A 26,429-nucleotide genomic window follows, 5' to 3' on the forward strand; every position below is an offset into this window, starting at 1 on the left:
AATAAAGACTTGACAGATGAACTACCTATACTTGCAATAGGTGTAAATGTGCTCTTAGCAGTACTGTCATGTTACATAAGGCTTGGAAGAGGGTGGGATTCCCTTGCCAGACAAACCCCGCTTCCCCGGTTCAGCTCTCTGCATTCCAACCTTACAAACTCTCATTGTCTGGACCATAGGGAAGGAACAAGCTAAAAATAAATCACAGGCGGAAAGATCAGCATAAGACTCATTAAGAAATGACAGGAGGCTTATGGGAGAAAATTTTGCAGGCTGCTCTGAACAGCTTTGACTCTGCTAAACCTGGAAACGTATAATCACTTTATGGGGAGGAACACCTAAATGTATTAGATTTGGCTATGATCTAGTCGTTACATGTTAGCCCTGTGTTCACTCTTCCTGTGAAGCTGAACTTCAAAAATATTTGAATGACAATATATTACCAGGGTGACTGCAAATTATATCTTATATCAATGTCCTATCTATGTATTCCCCAGAGAAATCATGGGTAGGGCCACCATCCGTAGAATTTCTGAGACCTCCGATACGCCAAGATTCTGTTCTTCTCACCTTCCCCTTCTGTAGTCACAAATACAGTCAGAAATGCAGTCTTTTGACGAAACTGAGCAGAACAGAGAGTATCATATATAGTATTGTGCAAAGGTTTTAGGCAGGTGTAGAAAAAATGCTGCTAAGTAAAGACCCATTTACGCGGAGTGATGATCGCTCAAAAATCACCAAAAAGCGTTCGTTTGAGCGATAATCGTTGCGTGTAAACGCGAGGCCATCGTGCACTTTTCGTGCACTTCTAGCTGATCGTTAAGTTCAGGCCAAACTAAAAATCGTCCTTAAGCCTTATCAGCAGTTCTCAACAGGGAGTGCTGATAGCATTGTTTCCTGTTGGAGAATAAAGGAACTGAAAGCAGATAAGAGCCCTCGGGCTATATACTGCATTCAGCTAAGGCTTCATTTGCACACTTAATTGCTCTTAAGTAGCTGAGTAGCTAAATAATAGTTTATGCAAAATGACTGCTCAGAGCTGTCATTCAAACTGTCCTATGAGCGATCTTTGAGCAATCATCGCTCCGTGTAAAAGGGCCTTAAGAATGTTTTCTAAAATATAAGTGTTAATAGTTTATCTTTGTAAATTAACAAAATGCAAAGTGACTGAACAAAAGAGAAATCTAAATCAAATCAATATTTGGTGTGACCTTCCTTTGTCTTCCAAACAGCATCAATTCTTCTAGGTACACTTGTTTCCCTTCAAAATTGGAAGATGTCCAGCAGTGCCGTCAGCTCAAAACTGGCAGAAACCAGTGGGATCAAGGTATACTCATCTACTATTCAGAGAATTCTAGCTAGAAGTGGCCCCTCCCCGCCGCAACGCAGCGCGCGCCATTGGCAAATTTTTTGAGAGAGAGAGAGAGAGAGAGACGAACCTAAGAAGAAATAAAAAGCTCGGCACCCGGTGCTCCACATACAAAAATGCTCGAGTCTCCCATTGTAGTCAATGGGGTTCATTACTCGAGTAGAGCTCTCGAATATTACAAAAAGCGCGACTCGAATAACGAGGACCCGAGCATTTGGGTGCTCGCTCATCTCTAGTGGAGGATCCTTGCAAGTTTTGGGCTGCATTTCAGCAGATGGAGTTGGGGATTTGGTCAGGATTACTGGTGTCCTCAATGCTGAGAAATATAGGCAGATACTTATGCATCATGTTTTACCATCAGGGAGGCATCTGATTGGCTCCAAATTTATTCTGCAACAGGACAACAACCACAAACATCCAGCCAATGTCATCATGAACTATCTTCAGCGTAAAGAAGAACAAGGAGTCCTGGAAGTGATGATACGGCCACACAGAGCCCTGATCCCAACATCATCCAGTCTGTCTGGGATTACATGAAGAGACAGAAGGATTTGAGCAAGCTACATCCACAGAAGATCTGTGGTTAGTTCTCCATGATGTTTGGAGCAATCTCCCTGCCGAGTTCCTTCAAAAACTGTATGCAAGTGTACAAATGATGCTATTTTGAAGTCAAAGGGTGGTCACACTAAATATTGATAGTATTTACATTTTTCCTTTGTTCATTCACTTTGGATTTTGTTAATTGACAAAAATAAACTGTTAACACTTCTATTTTTGAAAGCATTTTAAACTTTTGCGCAATATTTTATGTACTGCACCGCTGCATTTTTAAAGGCTTCCATACCACCGGAATAGTGACTACTACTATCTGACTACTGCTTAGCTTAAGCGCTAATATTTTATGTTTCTTGGCAGCTGACAATGGCTTAAAAGTTCATTATAAATGTTTCCAGTGATCTGAGAAAACTTGGAGGGAAGGATTTAAAGTTAAATTGGTCTAGACTGGCTTAGAAGGTAATACATTTGTATCCCTGGCGGTCTAGGGTTGTGAAGGTATTATGGTAAGCATACCTGATGATTTACATAAATGAGGGGGTCAATGTCTGCTTTCATGGGGGTCTAGAGTACTAAAGGGGTAAATGTCAATATCTCTGGTGGTCTGGGTTAGTGTCCATTTTTGAAACCAGCATTCCTGGTGGCCTAGGGTTGTAAAGGGGTTTTATCCTACCTTGTGATTTAGCGAATCCTTTTGTCCTAGGATCTCTGGTGGTCTGGGTTTGTGTCCATTTTTGAAACCAGCGTTCCTGGTGGCCTAGGGTTGTAAAGGGGTTTTATCCTACCTTGTGAAACTGAATGCAGCCATCCTTTCTGATTATAGAAATCAATGCAGGAGAGGATTGAAATGATTGTGATTTACATCTACACACTACTTTCTATGATCTCTAAGGAGGTGATCCGGGAAGGCTGTGTCAGGAGGTGTTTAGTTTACAAGGCCCCCTTGAGCATAGCCTACTTCTCATATATCTTCTCCCCTCCTTCTTTTGGGTGGTGCAAACCAAGAGTCTGGCTGGTAGCTGCCACAGATTAGATCTGACCATAAATATAAAACATCTATGACAACCGTGTTGTATCCTTTTAAAGATTAACAGATAGAAATTAAGGATATGTGGAATCCTTTCCCTGAACGACTACCCCTCTCCCTGCACCTTCCAACAAACTCTTCATTTTGATTTAATGTTAAGTGGAGGAAGGCTTTTAAGTACTGTGTATTGGGAATGCTATGTTGTGCCACAAGGGAGAAATTGTAAATGAGATACTGCATTGCAGTCAATGAATCCTTTACTGGAAACATGATGTCTTACATATATCTGATGTACACAGGAAAAGTAAGAACTAACATTGTATGAGTATAGACAAATAGATACAAAATGTGAAAATGTGTTTAAGTGTAAGAATCTAAGTTCAAATAGAAATATAACATAATATATTCTTGTACATAGGAGGTAGTATTATAGTAGTTATATTCTTGTACATAGGGGGCAGTATTATAGTAGATATATTCTTGTACATGGGGGGCAGTGTTATAGTAGTTATATTCTTGTACATAGGGGACAGTATTATAGTAGTTATATTCTTGTACATAGGGAGCAGTATTATAGTAGTTATATTCTTGTACATAGGGGGCAGTATTATAGTAGTTATATTCTTGTACATAGGAGGTAGTATTATAGTAGTTATATTCTTGTACATAGGAGGCAGTATTATTGTAGTTATATTCTTGTACATAGGAGGCAGTATTATTGTAGTTATATTCTTGTATTGCCAGCTCCATTGAATTCAATGGGCAAACATCGTTCTTCTCTGCCGCAGCTGTTACAGCTGTGGCAGAGTAGAATGATTTGTCTAGTATATGTTCTCAATGGGGTCGGCGCTGCTGCCGCCGGCCCCATTGAGCGCATATAGAGAAGAGAACAGGAATCGCAGATAGGTGCGATCTGCGATTTCTGTTCTATAATTTATCGGACGAGCGCATAAAAAGCGCTCATGTGTCCGATACCATTGCAAAGCAATGGTTTTATAAAATCGCCGGACGCATGCGCATGCGCAAATCGCGCAAAAAAGCCCGACTGACTAAGGCCTTATAGTAGTTATATTCTTGTACATAGGGGGCAATATTATAGTAGTTATATTCTTGTACAAAGGAGCAGTATTATAGTAGTTATATTCTTGTACATAGAGGGAGTATTATAGTAGTTATATTCTTGTACATAGGAGGCAGTATTATAGTAGTTATTTTCTTGTACATATTAGGCAGTATTATAGTAGTTATATTCTTGTACATAAGAGGCAGTATTATAGTCGTTATATTCTTGTATATAGAGGACAGTATTATAGTAGTTATAATCTTGTACATAGGGGCAGTATTATAGTAGTTATATTCTTGTACATAGGAGGCAGTATTATAGTAGTTATATTCTTGTACATATTAGGCAGTATTATAGTAGTTATATTCTTGTACATAGGAGGCGGTATTATAGTCGTTATATTCTTGTACATAGGGGGCAGTATTATAGTAGTTATCTCCTTGTACATAGGAGGCAGTATTATAGTAGTTATATTCTTGTAAATAGGGGACGGTATTATTGTAGTTATCTTCTTGAACATAGGAGGCAGTATTATAGTAGTTATATTCTTGTACCTAGGGGCAGTATTATAGTTGTTATATTCTTGTACATTGGATGCAGTATTATAGTAGTTATATTCTTGTACATAGGGGCAGTATTATAGTCGTTATATTCTTGTACATAGGGGGCAGTATTATAGTAGTTATCTCCTTGTACATAGGAGGCAGTATTATAGTAGTTATATTCTTGTAAATAGGGGACGGTATTATTGTAGTTATCTTCTTGAACATAGGAGGCAGTATTATAGTAGTTATATTCTTGTACCTAGGGGCAGTATTATAGTTGTTATATTCTTGTACATTGGATGCAGTATTATAGTAGTTATATTCTTGTACATAGGAGCAGTATTATAGTTGTTATATTCTTGTACATAGGGAGTAGTATCATAGTAGTTATATTCTTGTACATAGGGAACAGTATTGTAGTAGTTATATTCTTGTACATAGGGGCAGTATTATAATAGTTATATTCTTGTACATTGGAGGCAGTATTATAGTAGTTATATTCTTGTACATAGTGGGCAGTATTATAGTAGTTATATTCTTGTACATAGGGGGCAGTATTATAGTAGTTATATTCTTGTACATAGGGGCAGTATTATAGTTGTTATATTCTTGTACATTGGATGCAGTATTATAGTAGTTATATTCTTGTACATAGAGTGCAGTATTATAGTTGTTATATTCGTGTACATAGGGAGTAGTATCATAGTAGTTATATTCTTGTACATAGGGAACAGTATTGTAGTAGTTATATTCTTGTACATAGGAGGCAGTATTATAGTAGTTATATTCTTGTACATTGGATGCAGTATTATAGTAGTTATATTCTTGTACATTGGAGGCAGTATTATAGTAGTTATATTCTTGTACATAGGAGGCAGTATTATAGTAGTTATATTCTTGCACATAGGGGACAGTATTATAGTAGTTATATTCTTGTTCATAGGGGACAGTATTATAGTAGTTATATTCTTGTACATAGGAGGCAGTATTATAGTAGTTATATTCTTGTACATAGTGGGCAGTATTATAGTAGTTATATTCTTGTTCATAGGGGCCAATATTATAGTACTTATATTCTTGTACATAGGGGGCAGTATTATAGTAGATATATTCTTGTACATAGGGATCAGTATTATAGTAGTTATATTCTTGTACATAGAGGGCAGTATTATAGTCGTTATATTCTTGTACGTAGGGAGCAGTATTATAGTAGTTATATTCTTGTACATAGAGGGCAGTATTATAGTCGTTATACTCTTGTACATAGGGAGCATATTATCATAGTTATAGTCTTGTCCATAGGAGACAATATTAGGGTATTTATAGTCTTAGCCAGAGGGAATAGTATTATAGTAGCTATATTATTATTCAAAGGGAGCAGTATTAGGGGAATTTAACACCGTTTTGTTCCCCAATTTAAAAAAGCCACAGTTTTCATGTAGTTTTTTGGAACAAATGCTATAAGCTGATTCAAAACGTATGGGAAATATAAAGGAAGAACTTATAATTCTCTGTTCTGCTAGATTCACTTTTTACTTACAAACTGCAGCTCTTGGCTAGTTCCACATTTGCGTTAAAAAAAGTCTATGTTACATCTATAAAAATGGATGTTTAGTTTCATCTGCATGCAGCTCTATGTGGCCTCTGTATTTGATCTGTGTGTCAGTTTTTTTTCTTCCCAGTGCCATCCATTTTTTATGTCTGCAAAAGAAAAACTGCAACAAGCTCAATTCTTATTTTTCTGCATACAAACTGCACACAGATGGCATCTGAGTGCTGTCCGATTTTTTTCAATCCCCATTGACTGTAAAGGGCAAGCACCATCCTTAAAACAGATCAGAGACATGCATGTGATGAGTTTTTTCATGCAGTCCGTGTCTGCGTGAACAAACTCAAATGTGTGTGCTGCACCATAGAATAATATGTGTTGTATGCTGTCCATGTGTACTCCTTTTTTTTAACAGAACAAATAAACACTAGGGTGTCAGAGGCCCTTTCCTCAGAGGCCTTTTTGTTAGGCAGGCTTCACACAGGCGCATTTGTGCATGTATTCGAGCTCGCAATATGCAGTGACTAGAACACAGATTTCAATGTGTTCATTCACATGTGCGTATTTTCATGCGCATTTCGATCACACACAAAATAAATTCAGCTTGCTCTATTTTCTTGCACATTTGTGCACCAAAAGTCCCCATAGAAGTCTATGGGGATGCGCAAATGTGTGCAAAATACGCTGAGTAACTGCATAAGCAAAGAACACATCTTGAAGTCATTAGACTAATTAGCCCATTCAATGGCTGGGAGCATTGGTGCCTATTTTTTTTTGTACAAGTAAATGCTCATGCCTTGCCCGCTCAAAAAACAGTAAAATATACGCTGATGGGTGCACAAAAAGCAACGTCTGTTCTGCATATATGCAGTGCTCATGCATGCGCAAATACGCATACTCTCGTGTGAAACCGGCCTTAGGCCTTATTCACATGAACATTTTAGCGTGGCTATTTTGCCACAATAAAATGTCAGCCGAAAATCGCGGCCACCTGAAGCATCGGATTCTAATGCATTAATTCAGATGGGCAATTTTCTGGTGCGTAAAATCGGTTGGACAGTAAAATAGCACATACACTGCGGATTCCAGCCAAGAGCTTTTACGCGGAAAACACAGGTCTTGCCATATCTTTTCGCCATGATCACCTGGCAACTCCTATAGAAGCCTATGGGAGCTGCCAGCAAGGGGAGAGAGGGAATTTAGCAGCGGCTTGCGCTGTTAAACTCCCTCCCACCTCTGGCCCCCTCCCTTCGCCGGCAAAGGGAGGGGGAGGCTTCTACGGGAGCTGCTATTGCCATGATCAGCCGGCAAAGGAAGGGGGAGGTGGGAGGTGTGGGGAAGAGTTTAGCATTGCTAAACTCTCTCCCCCAAGCCAAAGGAATTCTGGGCTGCGGCGTATATACGCTGCACCCAGCTGTGTAAATGGGTGAGATTTAGCTACGACTTGGTCACGGTTTACTCTTATTCATGCGATTTTCGGCTGCGATGCGGATCCTGTATCTTTGTACATGCTCCTTTGTAGGCTGTAAGTTCTACTGATTTCTACAGAACATGTAATAGGAAATATCTAGGTACGGACCTGGCAGGATGTTCTTCCTCAATGACCTTGTCGTAAAATTACAGCTCCCTGCACTTCGCTTGTCACTTTCTCTGTACATGTATCTCTGCACCCAATGGGAAGCAGATGGGGCATAGCAATTCTAAGTTACTTACACTGACTATCTGGGACATGATGGGAGAGGGGAGGAAGGTGGAGAGTTCAGAGAACAAGTTAATGTAATTACACTGACATGCAGGTTGGGAAGAAGACTGAGAGACCGTGACTACCGAGCAATGAGATACTGTATCCAGCCTTGAAAGGCAGTATCTTAATCAGAAGCTCCTTATACACCACACACTCCACAAAGAAGGAAATATCATTGCTCATATAGAAATGAGACTATGTTGCGCGGTTCTCTAGTCACTACACAAGTTCTACGGTAATCACTGTTTACAAATAAGCATCATTACACTCCTAAATGCTGCGACTGCCTGAAAATCAGCCGAAGAAGAGAAGAACAAGCGAAGGCTTCCTCAGAAATCTGTCACACTCTACAATGCTGACATTCTCCTGATGGGGCTCAGTAATTAGCGTCTTTAGTTTCTTAAATTAAGAGAAATTCGGAAATGAAGCATTTGTCATGTTGGCAATTGCAATTAGAAATCCATTTAACTTTATCAGTTTCCCATTTGATGATGGAGTGACACTCTGGGCTATTGAGGAATGATGTGTGCAGTAATGGCAGAATGTATGTATCACTTACACAGTAAGCTGTCAAGCAGTAAAGAGTTGCACACTGTAGTTAGAGAGACTGGTTGGGAGCTGTGACATCACCAGCACAGGATTGGTGACATCACTAGATGAGCATCACTCATCCAATCACAATAAATCACTGGAATAGAATGTCCTCTGTCTTCTGCTTGGGGTGGAATCAGGCTCAGCTGACAGACCCTCAGGCAATGTTCAACTAACAGCCTAAATAAACTGTCTCCGGTCTACTCTGGCAAAGCCATTTCTAAGACAGAAACAGATGTATGCAAAGTCTTAAGAAGGCCACCAAAAATTGTATAGATATAGCTCAGTTCACATCTGCATAGGGGCAGTATTATAGTAGTTATATTCTTGTACATAGGGGGCTGTATTATAGTAGGTATATTCTTGTGCATAGGGGGCAGTATTATAGTAGTTATATTCTTGTACATAGGGGGCTGTATTATAGTAGTTATATTCTTGTACATGGGAGGTAGTATTATAGTAGTTATATTCTTGTACATGGGAGGTAGTATTATAGTAGTTATATTCTTGTACATAGGGAGCAGTATTATAGTAGTTATATTCTTGTACATAGGCGGCAGTATTATAGTAGTTATATTCTTGTACATAGGAGTCAGTATTATAGTAGTTATATTCAGGTACATAGGGGGCAGTATTACAGTAGTTATATTCTTGTACATAGGGGCAGTATTATAGTAGTTATATTCTTGTACATAGGGAGCAGCATTATAGTAGTTATATTCTTGTACATGGAGGGCAGTATTATAGTAGTTACATTCCTGTACATAGGGGGCAGTATTATAGTAGTTATATTCTTGTACATAGGGGGCAGTATTATAGTAGCTATATTCTTGTACATAGGAACAGTATTATAGTAGTTATATTCTTGTACATAGGAGGCAGTGTTATAGTAGTTATATTCTTGTACATAGGAGACAGTATTATAGTAGTTATATTCTTGTATATAGGAGGCAGTATTATAGTAGTTATATTCTTGTACATAGGAGGCAGTATTATAGTAGTTATATTCTTGTACATGGGGGGCAGTATTATGGTAGTTATATTCTTGTACATAGGAGGTAGTATTATAGTAGTTATATTCTTGTACATAGGAGTAGTATTATAGTAGTTATATTCTTGTACATAGCAAGCAGTATTATAGTAGTTATATACTTGTACGTAGGAGGCAGTATTATAGTAGTTATATTCTTGTACATAGGGGGCAGTATTATAGTAGTTATATTCTTGTACATAGGGGGCAGTATTATAGTAGTTATATTCTTGTACATAGGGGGCAGTATTATAGTAGTTATATTCTTGTACATAGGAGCAGTATTATGGTAGTTATATTCTTGTACATAGAGGTCAGTATAATAGTAATTATATTCTTGTACATAGCAAGCAGTATTATAGTAATTATATTCTTGTACATAGGAGGCAGTATTATAGTAGTTATATTCTTGTACATAGGAGACAGTATTATAGTAGTTATATTCTCGTACATGTGAGACAGTATTATAGTAGTTATATTCTTGTACACAGGAGGTAGTATTATAGTAGTTATATTCTTGTACATAGGGAGTAGTATTACAGTAGTTATATTCTTATACATAGGAACAGTATTATAGTAGTTATATTCTTGTACATAGGAGGCAGTATTATAGTAGTTATATTCTTGTACATAGGAGGCAGTATTATAGTAGTTATATTCTTGTACATGGGGGGCAGTATTATAGTAGTTATATTCTTGTACATAGGAGGCAGTATTATAGTAGTTATATTCTTGTACATAGGAGTAGTATTATAGTAGTTATATTCTTGTACATAGCAAGCAGTATTATAGTAGTTATATTCTTGTACATAGGGAGTAGTATTACAGTAGTTATATTCTTATACATAGGAACAGTATTATAGTAGTTATATACTTGTACATAGGGGACAGTATTATAGTAGTTATATTCTCGTACATGTGAGACAGTATTATAGTAGTTATATTCTTGTACACAGGAGGTAGTATTATAGTAGTTATATTCTTGTACATAGGGAGTAGTATTACAGTAGTTATATTCTTATACATAGGAACAGTATTATAGTAGTTATATTCTTGTACATAGGAGGCAGTATTATAGTAGTTATATTCTTGTACATAGGAGGCAGTATTATAGTAGTTATATTCTTGTACATGGGGGGCAGTATTATAGTAGTTATATTCTTGTACATAGGAGGCAGTATTATAGTAGTTATATTCTTGTACATAGGAGTAGTATTATAGTAGTTATATTCTTGTACATAGCAAGCAGTATTATAGTAGTTATATTCTTGTACATAGGGAGTAGTATTACAGTAGTTATATTCTTATACATAGGAACAGTATTATAGTAGTTATATACTTGTACATAGGAGGCAGTATTATAGTAGTTATATTCTTGTACATAGGAGACAGTATTATAGTAGTTATATTCTTGTACATAGGAGGCAGTATTATAGTAGTTATATTCTTGTACATAGGAGGCAGTATTATAGTAGTTATATTCTTGTACATGGGGGGCAGTATTATAGTAGTTATATTCTTGTACATAGGAGGCAGTATTATAGTAGTTATATTCTTGTACATAGGAGTAGTATTATAGTAGTTATATTCTTGTACATAGCAAGCAGTATTATAGTAGTTATATTCTTGTACATAGGAGCAGTATTATGGTAGTTATATTCTTGTACATAGAGGGCAGTATTATAGTAGTTATATTCTTGTACATAGGAGGCAGTATTATAGTAGTTATATTCTTGTACATAGGGGGATAGTATTATAGTAGTTATCTTCTTGTACATAGGGGGCAGTATTATAGTAGTTATATTCTTGTACATAGGAGACAGTATTATAGTAGTTATATTCTCGTACATATGAGACAGTATTATAGTAGTTATATTCTTGTACACAGGAGGCAGTATTATAGTAGTTATATTCTTGTACATAGCATGCAGTAGTATAGTAGTTATATTCTTGTACACAGGGAGCAGTGTTATAGTGGTTATACTTTTGCACATAGGGGGCAGTATTATAGCAGTTATATTCTTGTACATAGGGAGCAGTATTATAGTAGTTATACTCATGTACATTAGGGGCAGTACTATAGTAGTTATATTCTTGTACATAGGGGCAGTACTATAGTAGTTATACTCGTGTACATAGGGGCAGTATCATAGTAGTTATATCCTTGCACACAGAGAGCAGTGTTTTTGTTGATATATTCTTCTACCTAAAGAATAGTATTATAGCAGTTATATTCTTGTACATAGAGGGCAGTATAATTGAAATTATATTCTTATACAGAAGAAGCAGTATTATTGTAGTTATATTTTTGTACACCGTGCTATCCTTGTATACAGTGGGCAGTATTATAAAAGTTATATTTTTGTCTATCAGGGGCAATATTAACAGTTTTAACTATGTGCTCCATTTTATGCAATAGAAGAAATACAAATAACATAAAATGGAGTTTCCTACTTACAACGTAAACACGTAGAGTAAAAATCCATCAACCTGGAATATGTGGAACCAGGCAAGTCTAAGATTATCAGATTGATATTAAATAGCAATTTAAAAATTCCTCTCATGAACAACAAGTGCCAGGTTGAAGAATTTTACTACAGGTCTACAATTCACGGCTCACGGCTCCATTCTCATGCTCTGAATTACATTTTAATTTTTATTAGTAAATTTTCAGAGTAGATTGGCGCAGAGTAATACAGCATTACAAAGAAGATAAACAATGAGTTGTGCTTATGGTTTTGTGTCCTTGGCTACAGCAGCACATTTACATTTATTTCCTGCCATATAACGCATTTAAATAAATTGCTGCCTTTATTTAGAAATGCACCCATGCAAAACGACGGGTCTCAGCAGTCTAATTTCACAGGCTGCCCTAATAAAACTCTGGAGAATTCTAACATGCAACACAATGCAGGCGGAGGGGAGGGAGCGAAAGCAAAATCACAGTATAATTGAGCGTATTTTAGCTCCCAATGTAATCTGCCCTTAATAGGAAATGGATATGAAAGTAGACAGACAAATAGATTATTTCCGTACCTCTTTTTTCCTTCTCTTTGTCTTGGTTACTTTATTTTCCTTAGACTTTTTGGACTTTTTTCTTTTCTGAGTGGCGACCTGTTCTTCAGGAAAAAGGTCATCAATGGCCTCCATACCCCGGTCTTCTTCCTCTAATTAGAAAAAAAGACAACAAAGTTTATTAGAATTTTAGTCTTTTGAGGAGGTAGACCTTTTGCAAGCATCAAGGTCACCCCTATCTATATATTCCACCCAGGGGCGTAACTATAGAGGATGCAGGGGATGCGGCTACATCCGGGCCCAGGAGCCTTAGGGGGCCCATAAGGCCTCTCTTCTCCATATAGGGAACCCAGTACTATAAGTAAAGCATTATAGTTGGAGGCCCTGTTACAAGTTTTGCATCGGGGCCCGGGAGCTTTACGTTACGCCTCTGATTCCACCCCAACACATTTTCACCCTCACCCAGTCCTACAGGTCTTATACATTGAATGGCTTTTAATAGCTGCTATTCTCAAAACCAAAGGTCAAAGCCTTTGAATGTTTTTGTCCTTTAGCATTGAAAAGTCTATTTCCTTTTTGAAGAATTTTCTTCACAAATATGAAGATTAGGCAGTTGCACGCAGCAATCCGATCATTGCATTAAGCTTCTAATCTTCACTAGAAAAATGACAAAGGGAATATGGCAGATCTGGTCAACTGCAACTCTTTGTTTCCCTACTGTGTAAAGTCAAGGAGAACGATTCCACTTTTAGCGATTGTTTTGCATAAACTGCTAATGGACACTAATGTCCATTAGCAGTTTATGACCTTTATTTGCATGTAAATGAGCCTCCAGCAGCTGTTTGAGAATCCTAGCATGTGGTCTGGACTTTGCACTCAGCTGCATTGTCTTCACACGGGATGCCGCGGGCTGTCAGCCGAAAACAATGTAATCTCCGACTGCCGTGCAGAACGCAGCGTGCGGCCCTGCTATCTCTCTCCGGCTGAATGATGGATTTTAAGCTCACCTAAAAATCATCGTTCAGCTTAAGAGTGAGAGATGGAGATGTTTACATGCAATGATTATCGATCAAAAGCCATAGTTTGAACGGACTTTGAGCGAGAATCATTGCGTGTGAATAGGGCTTAACATGTGAGCATATAAGCTTCTAATCTGCAAACAACAGCAGTTGAATGGGTCATTCATTGACTTTCAAAGCCACAATATCTTAGAATGCTGCTGGAGAGCCACAGGTTGGTGCCTTCTGCATTAAAGAATTGTATGATTCCAACTTTGCGGCAATTTTATGAGAATGCTCTTCTCTGATTGTCTTAGGAAATAAAGTTACCCAATAGACTCAGGATAGAGGATAACTGATTAGTGGGGGTCTGACCCCTGGGACTCATACAGATCACAAGAATGCAGCAGTCCCATTGAAATGAATAGTCTTGGTGTGCATGCATGACTACTATTTCATTCATCCAGGGACCTTTGGAACCCTATCCTCGTGATTGGTAATGATCCCAGCAGTTGGATCCTCACTGATGAAATACTTACCCCTATCCTGGATCCTTACTGACAAAATGGTTATCCCTATCCTGTGGATAGTGGATGGCTTTATGTTTTTGGACAATACCTTTAATAATAGTTCACAGAATTTAGTATGAGAGAGCTTAACTGGCCTACAACAGAGTCTTGGTCTTAACACCATAGAGCACCTTGGGGATGAACTTCAGTCTGACCCATTATTGCACTTCTTTAGCAAATGTTTGTTCTGACCCTTTGGACCCCCACCAATGAGCACAATGAATGAGTACCTACAACGTATACACAGGCCCAGCGGCTTATCCATATGCGTGATTGTGTCTGGTATTGCAGCTTAGTCCCATTCACTAGAAACTCATATGGATAGATTTTATTCCTACCTTAATTCAATAAGATATAAAAATGCAAACAGGTTTTGACTTCGCCTAGTGACAACTATTAATGACATTTTCTTAAATAGATCTGGGTATGAACTATAAAAGATGCCAGCAGAATTATTCAAGATGAGGAAAGACACTTTACAGTCTCTGCAAGGACTCAAGGTCAGGGATTACAAATACCGCATCCTCCGTGACACTGGAGCCATGCCTAATGCAATGCAGACGGCAGAACACGGACCTCATATTAGAATATTAAACTGCAGCTGTCCAAGTATTATATCCAGAAACTGAAAATGGAAACGCCAAAAATTGAAAAGTTTTCTAGAGAAAAAGGAATCACATTCTGGTCAATATTCACATATTGAGGTGCGTAGTATTATAAATATCACTGACTTGTCCTAATCGACCCAGACATCATAATTATTCCCACTTTAACCAAACCCTCCACTATTATCTGGTTTTCTGCTGGGACCACCACTGATTAGGTGTTATTGTAAAGTGGTCACTTAGTTTCAGGTAAAACATTTCAGTCTGCAATGTTCAAGTCGCGCATTAGAATATCTAAGGTTGCTCCAGTGGGCCTAGGCTGTGAGACAATAATGGGTTGCAAGGGTCCAGCAGAAGACATTCCTACTTGGAGGTGACTTTGGAGTCAGTAACTGGCCACTAAAGTCTATTTTTTATGGGATGATTCACTAATGACCTATTGAGTCATAATGATTATATGCCCCCAAAGTATACATTTTGGATTTTTTTTTCATTGAAGTTCATGAAGCTCTTGCGACCAAGCCAACAACAAGATTGACTCTTAGACTGGTCAAACTGCTAACTGGGGTCTTACAGACACTAAATCCATATAGAGCAGTTATGGACAAGTGGTGACCTGAGGGGCTCCCCCTGTGGACTTTGGCTACTCTCTTCCAGCTCTATACTGAATCTGAGGCCTCCATAAAATAAATTTTAATTGCATTAATTCTATACACAAAATCTTGTTTACCAAAGCGACCCTCCAGTTTTTGGACAAAAGTTAGTTTCGATACAGGAGGGGGTATATTGCCTGCAGTTTTTCTTCTATGCCACTCCTCCAGTCCACTGATTCCAGTCTCAGTTTTCAGCCATTCTCTAACAACCTAATGCACACTGTGGATTGCTCTGTAAATAGAGCTTAGAATAATGAAAGAGAAAGAAAAAAGTTTATAGAAGAAAGAAACGAAGATCTAAAGGAAAGCTGGAAAACAGGACAATAAGAGACAAGACAGAGAGAAGATGGTAGATGTGACGCACGAATAGATAGAGGTATCTCAAGTGATAGATATGACGCAATGTCCTGAGAGCGGTATCTCCAGTCACCAAACTCCAGATTGCTGTGCATGGGATTGGACCTATAATGGACATTGTCATATTTTGCTAATCTGCAAATAAAAGGGAGTTTCATCCGTTTTACTTTTACCCAACTCCTGGAGCACCATTTCACTAGAGACCATCTGCACTGCATCAAGTACTACACGACCCTCCAGGAGAAGGGACTACAAGTTTGTTCGTAGCACGGCCAGGATGGTAGTGCAACTACCTGGCTGCCTCTTACTCCAGCCTGCTGCAGACTGGCATCATGAACTACCACCACAATCATCCCTTTTCCCCTTTTGAACTTGTTGTGGAATGGTTGACAGTCAGAGTCATAGCTGCCATGAACCCCAAGCTGACACACAACTCCCGCTTGTCGCACAGTGCTTTGGTAGTCAAACACTAGCAATGCACTGTGTGGATTAGGTAGTCTGAAGATTGCGTTGGCCATCTTGGAAAGCAGAAAATGGGACCTGGTACCAGCAAATCAGAGGGACAGTGGAAAAGAACAATGGCAGGTAATATCCCCTCCCCTTTAACCCCAGGACACAATTTTGTCCCGAAATTGGAGGGTTGCTTTAAATACGTGTTTCACTGAGCCCACCATGTTCTAGGTTAAACACTCATTTACTTCATTTCACCAGTCTTGGTTTGCTTTAGACCTTCTGCCATTGTGATTGGTCACTTGGCAAGGCATATTATTCTATGTGTTGTCTATTGCCAGCCAGTGTATATATATATATTTAATTATACAGCGTTTTCTTCCCTTCAGCAGCTGTTTGTGTAATAAAAGAAAAGCTTTTGGCTGACAAACTACAATGACAAAGATTGTGCCAAGTGGAGCTGTTCCTTTCTTGTGCTTCATTAAGTCATTGTGAAAATGCCAGAAGGTAGAAAAATATGGCCTGTGAACCTTGTGGGCAACTGATGCTTAATAAAGGTAGAATGAAAAATGATTTATTGATTAGATAAGTCATAAAATCTGAAACCCTACAGGTGGCATACATAAAAAGACAAACATAAAAGTTAGGCCTTTTTCAGCAGCTGCTTGACACCAGCACACACCTAAGAAAAAAGTCTTGAAACTCCCAACCTCCTTTTTAGGACTCAAGTATATTCTACACTTTGTGACAATTTTAGCACCGATAGAGAGCACACACCTATACAGGTTCTCGCACCCATTAAAATAGAACAATGCCAACTTGGAATGGACCTCCCCTATCCAGGGACCCCATAGCAGTCCTCTATGCTACATATTCCCTTCATCCCTTATAATTCCTACAACAGGGGGAGACAGCTATTAATGGAAAGTGAATGAGCAAGAGAAGACCTTTCTCCATCATTATGTGAGACTTTTTAGAATTTTTGAGTAGTTTTTTTTATAACTTCCAGGTACTTCAAAACTATTCATATTATTTCTATGTGAAACTAGAAAGGCAATAACTCCTCACCAGCTTAACAACCTATAGACATTGGAATATTTTTGGCAAGATCCAGCAAAGATCTAATGCTCATGGGGGCAATCAGGTCTACTGAATTGTCTAGGAAGGTAAAGGAGCGCTTGAACTCTGCTATCTTCTGCGGTTCCATTTAAATGAATGGAGCAGCGGTGCATATGCGTGATCACCATTCTCAGGTTTAGTGGGGGTTCCAGCAATTGGACCCCACCAATCTAAAAGTTATCTCTCATCTTATATTTACATACTTGGGGAAGTGATATAGATGATACAAATCAGTCATGTTGGATTTTTTCATATAATATGTGCCCTGCACTCTGTATGTAAGATAAGGCACCCATGGAGGATTTATTTCAGTCACTATATACAAGATCCGCAGCACTCTCATGTTTCATGCAAATAGAAATCTTTATTATATCCAGGCTCAATTAGGCATAATAAAAGATCCTGGTTGAATAGTACCGAATATTTTGGCCATACAGGACCTTTCAATACATTAGCAGCCTTTATACCTGTACGGAGCATAAGGGGATTTCAGCAACGTCTGACAACTAAGTCTTTACTGACTCAAGCTCAATGAGAGTTTTGCTTGACATTAGCCACAATGTTCCTTACTGGGAGGTGATTTTTATGTACATCAGAGAGGGACAGTAATGGGGTCTAATGCGCCCCAATATGCAAATACATACTGTACATGATTACTTTTGCCATTCCCTCTCCAAGTATAAACCAGTATAAACCAAGCTGAATGTGCCCGTTAATGGGGGAATTATGCATCATGGATGTTGGCCAAACAATGGAGCACCATTAGCCGGAACCAAAGAAATTCTTGTATAAATGTATTCAACTTTTTTTCTCCTGGTGCACAACTTTTTTTGTTATTGTCTCTTGATGTCTATAGGAGTTCTTATTGTTCAGCTACTAAAAAAATGTGACTCACTCTCAGTTTCATCAGACAAGCCCGAAGCCTACAGCATTTAGTCTGTTCTTTACTATTACAAATCACTCAGTACTGGCCTCAAGATGAATTTACCTTGGTATTAAGAAATTAGCTCAATCAAAAAATGGCCGAAGCACAGTGCAATTACCTTGACATCAGCAAAAAATAGAATATCTTTCACCATTTCTGTGTAATGACTGCTCTTCTGCAATCAAGCCCATGTATTTCTGAGCCACTTTAAAAACTTTTCCCATTCAACACAAAGAAATAATTTGCCACATCTCATCATCCTGAGCTATTGTGCTTCACCAAAGTCATTCAGTGGCCTTGAAAATCTTTGCCATTACATGCAATCACGGAGGTATGCACTTGGATGGAAAATCTACAAACATGTGGCAGCCTCCATTGCTCCCTCTAGTGGTAGGATATGGTGTTGCTGTAAGGAGTTTAATAAATGGTAACTGAATTATCAGTACGATGTCGGCTTATATTGATTGCATGCAGTTGTATAAACCAGCTAAGCATTCTAAAATATTTTAGTATTATATATCTCACTGACTTAAAGTTCCTTATGCATTATATGCTGGATCCTCTCTATGCATCCTTGAGCAGTGCAGTAGCTTATACTGTAATATCCTTGATTACATGATAGTAGTGCTGCGAAGTGGTGGTCTACTTATTCTCTTACAGATGGTGCACTGGACATTTTGGTGGGGTGTATAAACATGTACTTGCAGTCAATGAGGCTGACACATCCAAATCTGCACACAAATAGAGGCACGGTTGCCAACCTGAATTTTACTTTTTCTTGGATCACGTATCTAAAAATCACAAATCGCCAATATTTTTTATGGACAGATTCGAAAACCATAATGAATGAAATGGAGATTATAAATGATTAGAGATGAGCGAGCACGCTCGGTAAAGGCAGATACTTAAGCGAGCATCGCTCTTCTCGAGTAACTGCATACTCGTTCGAGCAAAAAATGCGGGGGGGGAGGGGTGAGCGAGGGCGAGAGAGAGAGATCTCTCTCACCCCCCCCCCCGCTGCCCCCCCAAATTTGCTCATCGCTCATCTCTATAAATGATACATGTTTATAGGTCAGATACTGATATAAACTCATTACCAGCATTCACTGTGAGCTGGAAAATAACAATAATTACAGTCGCAATAACCTGCTCAAGTACCACCAGCCTCAAAAAAAAAATCACACAGGCACTGGAAAAAAGTGTTGCATTTTTACAGACTGCCGAGGAATATCTGGGGAGTTTTCAACCCTGAATAGAAGCCTCCATACACATAAGAGAAAAGTCAACCAAAACCATTAACCTCGGTGGAACTGGTCAACTGCCTTATGTTGTAAGGGGGTCTCTCAACCCTCCCCCAACAGAAGACGTCAGGGAAAAGATGAATCGGGCATGTTAAAGGGAACCTGTCACCAGGTCAATGCTGCCTGAACATGTTTGTGTACAGAGAGAGCTGTCACTCTGGGCGGAGAGAGGCTGGCATGGTGCCGCCCCCATGACTCAAAGGGCACTTCCAAGTCAAATGCCGCAGCATTTCAGAATAAAACACACATAGGCACAGTGTACATAACTTTCCTGGGCTTATGCTGCTGCAGATTTTTCTTCCACAGCTGAGATAACCCTCTGCCAGAGGTGTGTGACTGCAGCTTACTCCATTATCCCCATAGAAATGACATGCACTCGACTGTGGCAGGGATAGCTATCGACAACTGTTGAAGGTGCATGGGTACCCTGACACCCTTATCACCACTGCAGAGCTGCACAGTTCCTGGGCAGAGCTGAAGTGGCATGGTGCAGCGTACAGAACTGGAGTGCAACACTGGAACATGATCGATTGTACAGTTTTTTGGACAAACTAATAATATCCATTCAATGGTTTAAAATATAGGATTTTTGAAATTTTAGCCTTCTGTCATATCGTTACAGTTGTGGGTTTGCTTTCCTATCTGTTCTTTCGTTGCTATCTCATGACACTTGGCCACGCTGTGTATTAATTAGGTGCGTCTCCTGATTTCAGTCTAGACAATTTAGCAGAACATTCATCAATCAGTTGGAGTCCATGAAATCTGCATTGTGCTCATTGGTACTGTCAGAACAATAAAGGTCATTTACAAACCACAAAAATGAAGCTCCAGATCAGAGATGCAGCATACAGCACTTGGTCCCCAGTGGAAAAGTCTGTTCCAGGACTTGTGTATCCCAAGAATGCCAGATTATCAGAGTGTCACCGTAGATGGATGCAGTGATTCTCACAAGACTATTTCTTTCATTAAAGGGAATGTCTACATTTGAATGCGCCATTAAAGCATATTTAGATTTTCATGTGACTCTTCAGAATAAACTGTTATGAGTATGTACATAAGGATTAATAGTGTTTCTGGGCAATATATGACTTGTATCCTGCATGTTCTACCAGTTTTCAACCCTGCAGGTTACTGTATTTAATTATCCTGAGCTGATGGGTGGTGACCAGCTGTTATGGTATCTCCATACACTGCACACATAGAGCTTGATTCCCATCACTCTCTCTCATATACAGACAATCAGCAGCAGCATGAAGGACATTATACAGATGTACTGAGCAAAACAGATGTGACTTCAATAGCTCTGATACAGTAGAACACTGTTAGCTACAACAGTGTCTCTCTACTTCTCTCTCACTCGGCTATTCCTCCCCATCTCATCTCCATAGACTTCCAGGAGCAACATGTAATATGATCTCTCATGTCTTCTTGTCTACAAAGACAGATTTTAGCAGTATTTTAGAGTGAGTGAATACTTTAGGAGGGGAAGGAGGGAAAGGAGCCTGAGAAGTGGAGAAAAAAAAAACACATTTTTCTCTGATAAGATAAGCTACAAAGTATCTTACTTCTGCTTGTAATATTGATTTATGTAAAGTTTGCAGAAAAGCTCAGCGACCACTTAAGTCTAAAATTTTGTGCTGATTAATCTCATATTTTTATAAGGTTTGCAGTTCCCTTTTTGTGCAGAGTGTCAAATGCTCTGCTGCAGATAGAAATAAAGGGGTTAGGCCATGTTCACATCTCCACTTTGTTTTCCATTCGGCTCTCTTATAAGAGCCAAACAATGAAAATATTGCAAGCACCAGTTTCAGAGGGGCTGCTTAAGGACAGAGGCACATATCTGCCTCTTAGTGGAGTCCTGATCTAGAGGAACCATAGGATCAACCCAATATGAAGGCGTACACTATGGTTACCGGAACCTTCCTGACCCCTATCTCCAATAGAACAGCAGAAGACAACTAGGAGATGGTGCAGCAGTTGACCGGGAATTACTTTGAAGAACCTCTACTGGTGGAGTGCCCACAGCATAAGGGCTTATTCATACGTCCGTATATCGGCCGGGTTTTCACGCCCGTCCGATATACGGTGTCCCTTTCTGCAGGTGGAGGAGGCAGGCCAGGCCGGGAGCAGTGCACTGAGCTCCCGACCCCTTTCCGCCCCTCGCCACTGTTTGCAATGGGAGGTTCTGTCCTATCCAACCCCCTCCCATTGCAAATAGTGGTGAAGAGCGAAGATAGGGCGGAGAGGGGGCGGGACCTCAGTGCACTGCTCCCGGCTCGGCCCGCCTCTTCCACCTGCAGAAAGGGACACCGTATATCGGCCAGGTTTTCATGATATACGGTGTCCCTTTCTGCAGGTGTAAGAGGCGGGCTGGGCCGGGAACAGTACACTGAGCTACCGCCCCCTCTCGGCCTTCTCTCTGCCGTCTCTCCGCCCTTCACCACTATTTGCAATGGAAGAGGACGGGGCAGAACTCAGCTCTGCCCCATCCTGGCCCTCCCATTGTAAACAGTGGCGAGGGGCGGAGAGGCCCGCCTCCTCCCCCTGCAGAAAGGGACATTGTATATTGGCCAGGCGTGAAAACGAGTGATTAAGCCCTCACGCTGAAAAAAAGAAAAAAAAGCCTATGGCAAAATTGGTGTGTTTACTCTCCCTGCTATCACGAAAACATTAATAAAAGTTTTACGATATAGTCTATGTATCCAAAAATAGCACCAATAAAAACTACAGATTGCCGCACAAAAAACAAGCCCTTATACATTTGTGTCAACGGAAAAATAAAAAAGTTACAGTTTTTGAAAAAGAGATGAAAATCCGCCAAAAATCGTTGCGTCTTAAATACCCCAAAATAGGCCATGTCCATAAGGGTTTAACAGAATACAGGAGGACATTTGCAAAGGGCTTTTCGTCAAACTCTGGCATAGAAAAGTCACAAATTTTGGTGCAAGTCTCACTTGTGCAAAATATTTGTGACTTTTTGGCTTTCTGCGTTCCCCTTGCCACTTTTATAAAAAGTAGGTGGGGCTTGTCAGGAGGGGACATGACCTAAAGTGGCGTGAATTATACTAGAAATATATGTCAGCTCCTAGCTGTGAGTCTTTTCATATATTAGTCTCATTGTGTGCAGGCGGAAATTATATTAAAGGGGTTTTCCCTGCTCAGCTGATTGGTCGGGGACCCAAGCGAGGGACCCAGCCGATCAACTATTGATGACCTATACTGAGGATAGGTCATCAACAGTATTCCTTCTGGAAAACCCCTTAAAGACCAATGTCTGAAACGCTGATCTTAGTAAATTTCCCCCTCAGTCTGCTGCAGCAGCACCACTATTCCTGTAAATTTATTTGTAACTAGCCCTGTATCTAAAAACCCTGGGCGAGGCAGTGTGGCTTATTGACACCCACCTAGCAGCGAGCACCTGGGGCATATTCCCTGGTAGCTTCCCCCCGCCTATATCCCTGACTGCAAGGTATTATCAGATGGTGCCTCAGTAAAAAGAATCCTGCTAAAATGCTTATATCAGGCAATTCCTGGGCATACAATTTGCTAAAGGTGGTTGTTGAGGTGGCACTGAAGCATGGTTGCCAACCGTCCAGAAATTCTTGGACTGTCTGTAAAAATAAGGAACTTTTTTCCAGCATCCATAAAAAAAATATAGAGAAGTACATGATCTTTTGAGGCGGTGGTACTTGAGCAGGTTATTATGTCTGTCCTTATTGTTGTTTTATAGCTCCCAGTAAATGATGGTAATGAGATCATATCAGTATCTGACCTAGAGACATGTATTACTTATAATCTTTATCATTCATTATGGTTTTCCAATGTGTCTGTAAATAATGTTGGCTGTCTGTGGTTATTGGATAAGTGGTCCAGAAAAAAGAAAAATTCAACTTGGCAACCCTGCACTGAAGTGCCACAGTAATACACTGCTCCATGACATCAGTCACTAGGCTGCCATACTATAGGTTAATTAATGGGCATCAGTCACTGGCACACATCGTTTAAAGGGTTTTTCTGAGTATTTATTTTAGTAAAACACTGTCTCCCATGCAGTAAAATAACTAGCAGTCATATACTCACCTCTCCCTGCTGTGTCCTCCGCTGCAGTGTATGTGTACAGGCTGCAGTCCAGCCCAGTTTAAGGGACGTCACAGGGATTGCAGCCAATGACAGAGCTCAGCGATTCGATGCTGAGCTCTGTCATTGGCTGCAGCGTCTGTGACATCTTATGAACAGGCTAGGGAAGCTTATAGACGTGACATCAGCAGGGACAGGTGAGTATTAGTTATTTTACTGCATGGGAAACAGTGTTTTACAAAAAAAAATCCTACTCAGAAAACTACTTTAACTTTCAATCAAAGCACTTTTTTTGCGGAGGGTTGAGACATGATTACAGTTGAGAGATCTCCTGAACACTCTGCTCAAATATAGGGCACACCATCTTCAGTCGACCTTATAGATTCTTTTTGCTATTGTATCATATAGATTCCCCTGAGGATAAGGTTCATGTTTGCTTATACCTTAGGAAACTACATTTGCAGCAGAAGTGATTAAATTCCCTCAGACTGCTCTCCCTGGCACTGTCACCGCAGCCCTTCTTCATCCAATAGGAACTTAAAAATGTAGAGTAGGCTGGAGCATCATGATCCTTCCAACTGAAGCCATGTGGGAGAGGGTAAATGACAACCACGCTGGGCATTGGCACCCTTTACAAATTAAAGAGCATTCCTCCCATTATATAACAATCGCTAGTAAATATAAGCGCGTGTTCCAATGAAGCAGGTCAGCTGCAGAAAATACTACGGGATCTGGGAACAAATCTGCGCAAAAGCTGCGTGGAAGCGGACATGCAATATGGATTTTAAATAAACAGCATGTAATTGCTAGTGCAGGTTTTCATTGTGGATTTCACCATTTGCAATGCAAAGGATAAAACCTGTGTTAAATCTGCAGCATATCTGTGATAAAAAAAACCCACTTAATTTGGTTTGGGTTTTCCAATGGAGATTATCAGCAGATTTGCCTCATGGAAAATACTTGATAAAGTTAGTAAAAAAAATTCTTAGTTATTTATGTTCATTTTCGGAAATGTGAGTAGTAACCAATATGGAGGTTATAACTCAGAACTATTACTGCCCAGTTGGAATATAGCTTCCCGTCCTCGGATTTAAGGTTAGGCCTACATGGCGACTTTGGCCACAACACATATCGCGTTCTGATGAACACAAATAGCCCGAACTCATTGGATGTCTTGCAATTGTCGTGCCATGGTAACTAGCAATCTGCAACGCAAATGCATTCATTTCCTTTAGGGCTCCTTCACACGGGCGCTGTCCGCGCACATGAGAGGTGCGCATAGAAAGCGCTTCTATAGGAACCAATAGGTTCCTATAGAAGCCTTCACATGAACAATTGTCAGATGCGTTAAATTAGCGCATCTAACAAAAATGAGAAATGCGAGTGCAAACTCGCATGTCAGCTCCAAGGTGTGCGCAAACATAGGACCTGATCTATCTTTGCTGCGTGCTTTCTATACACTCCTATGGGATCTCAGATCATGTGAATAGGCTATATCAAGTAGTTTGAATTAGCCAGTTCACGCTATCTTTAGAGCAGTGTAGCCATGAGCTATGCACATGGCTACACTGCGGACAGACAGTGAAGGAGCTTAGTCTGTATTGTCACAGGGCTATACTATGATCTTAGGCTGCACACTTGTGCCATGTGCAAAGTCACTGTGTAGCCCAGCCTAAAAGAAGAGGACAATTCAATGACTGATTTTATTTATTGCTAATTTAGGGGTTTATAAGGGGAAATAGATCTAACGCCCATACAGGCTGCAATTGATCTGCTCTAACCGCATGCAGATCACTCCCGCTTAGGGCTCCTTCACACAACTGTGAAATTCATGCCCAAGTTACCCATGCACAAAAATAGCCGCTAACTGCCCTAAAAATAGCGTAAACTGGCAATTTCCAGCTATAAGTCCCGCGCTTAGTTAGCAGTGAAATTGCCCATTCGCACAATGGAGAGCTCCGTTTTGTATGTTATCCTGCTCCCAGAGGAGTCTATGCAAACTCCTGTGCCTCACGCACCAAAGATAGGTCAGGACCTATCTTTCACGCAGCAGGGAATTTCAGTTGCATATGTCCTATTATTTTAGGTGCGATCTTTATTTTTTTTTCATGCTTACAATTCTTTCGTCTGAATGTTTCCATAAGAATCCATTGGTTCTATTAGCCACAATTTTTTTGCGCGGGTAATACAACGTGCGTTTCACGTTCATGTGAAAGAGGCCTTAGTGGACGCCACTTACACTTGTCAATTAGAGCCATGACAAGAGCAGGTGCTGCCCAGCAATAAGGTGATCATAATTTGTTTAGAACTGATCAACTGCAACGTGTACAGGCGTACTAGCTGCTAGTGATGGCGTTGGCTACTAGCTAGGGCTTGCATTTTCCCAACAATTGTTGGGCTGAACCTGCAAGCGTAGGCGTAGCCCAGCAATTTGCACTATGAACCAAACGTTAATGGCGCTTGTCTAATAGCGCCCTTACTCATATTTGTTTAAACTCTTAAACATCAATTGGCAAATTCACCATTCAGGAGTCTAGAAAAGCTGTGTTGCCACTTCTTGTTGGCTGCAATAGTGGCCACATTGATTACCACCCAGCTTTGCAAAAAAATAAGCTTCATTGGTGTCCGTACTAATAGTCACCCAGCTTTCCCAGAAGACAATCAAATAAAACAATGGGATAATAGAAGGCGACTCAATGACTTCTAAAACTTGCACAAACATCAGCCAGACATTACGTGACCACAAACATCCTCCCACCTCACAGTATTGTGACGTCACAATAGAATTTCAATGCCATACCTATAACACGAGGGGAGAGGCCAATTACACAGGGTTCCCCCATGGGTGGAAGAAACAGACAGTTTTCTACAGTCATTTTTCACTGTC

General features: G+C 39.8%; 1 protein-coding gene across 14 annotated transcripts in view; it reads right to left on the reverse strand.

The window, feature by feature from the left end:
• The window catches only part of CHD5 (chromodomain helicase DNA binding protein 5), a 159,069-nt gene that overhangs the window by 131,237 nt on the left and 1,403 nt on the right, over positions 1-26,429 (reverse strand). For all 14 annotated transcript variants that reach the window (XM_066607322.1, XM_066607313.1, XM_066607312.1 and 11 more), the window contains exon 2: positions 12,510-12,640. In XM_066607322.1, the coding sequence (XP_066463419.1) occupies positions 12,510-12,640 (131 nt within the window). The remainder of the gene's footprint in view (positions 1-12,509; positions 12,641-26,429) is intronic.

This window comes from Eleutherodactylus coqui, chromosome 6, assembly GCF_035609145.1.
Source record: "Eleutherodactylus coqui strain aEleCoq1 chromosome 6, aEleCoq1.hap1, whole genome shotgun sequence".
Lineage (NCBI taxonomy): Eukaryota > Metazoa > Chordata > Amphibia > Anura > Eleutherodactylidae > Eleutherodactylus > Eleutherodactylus coqui.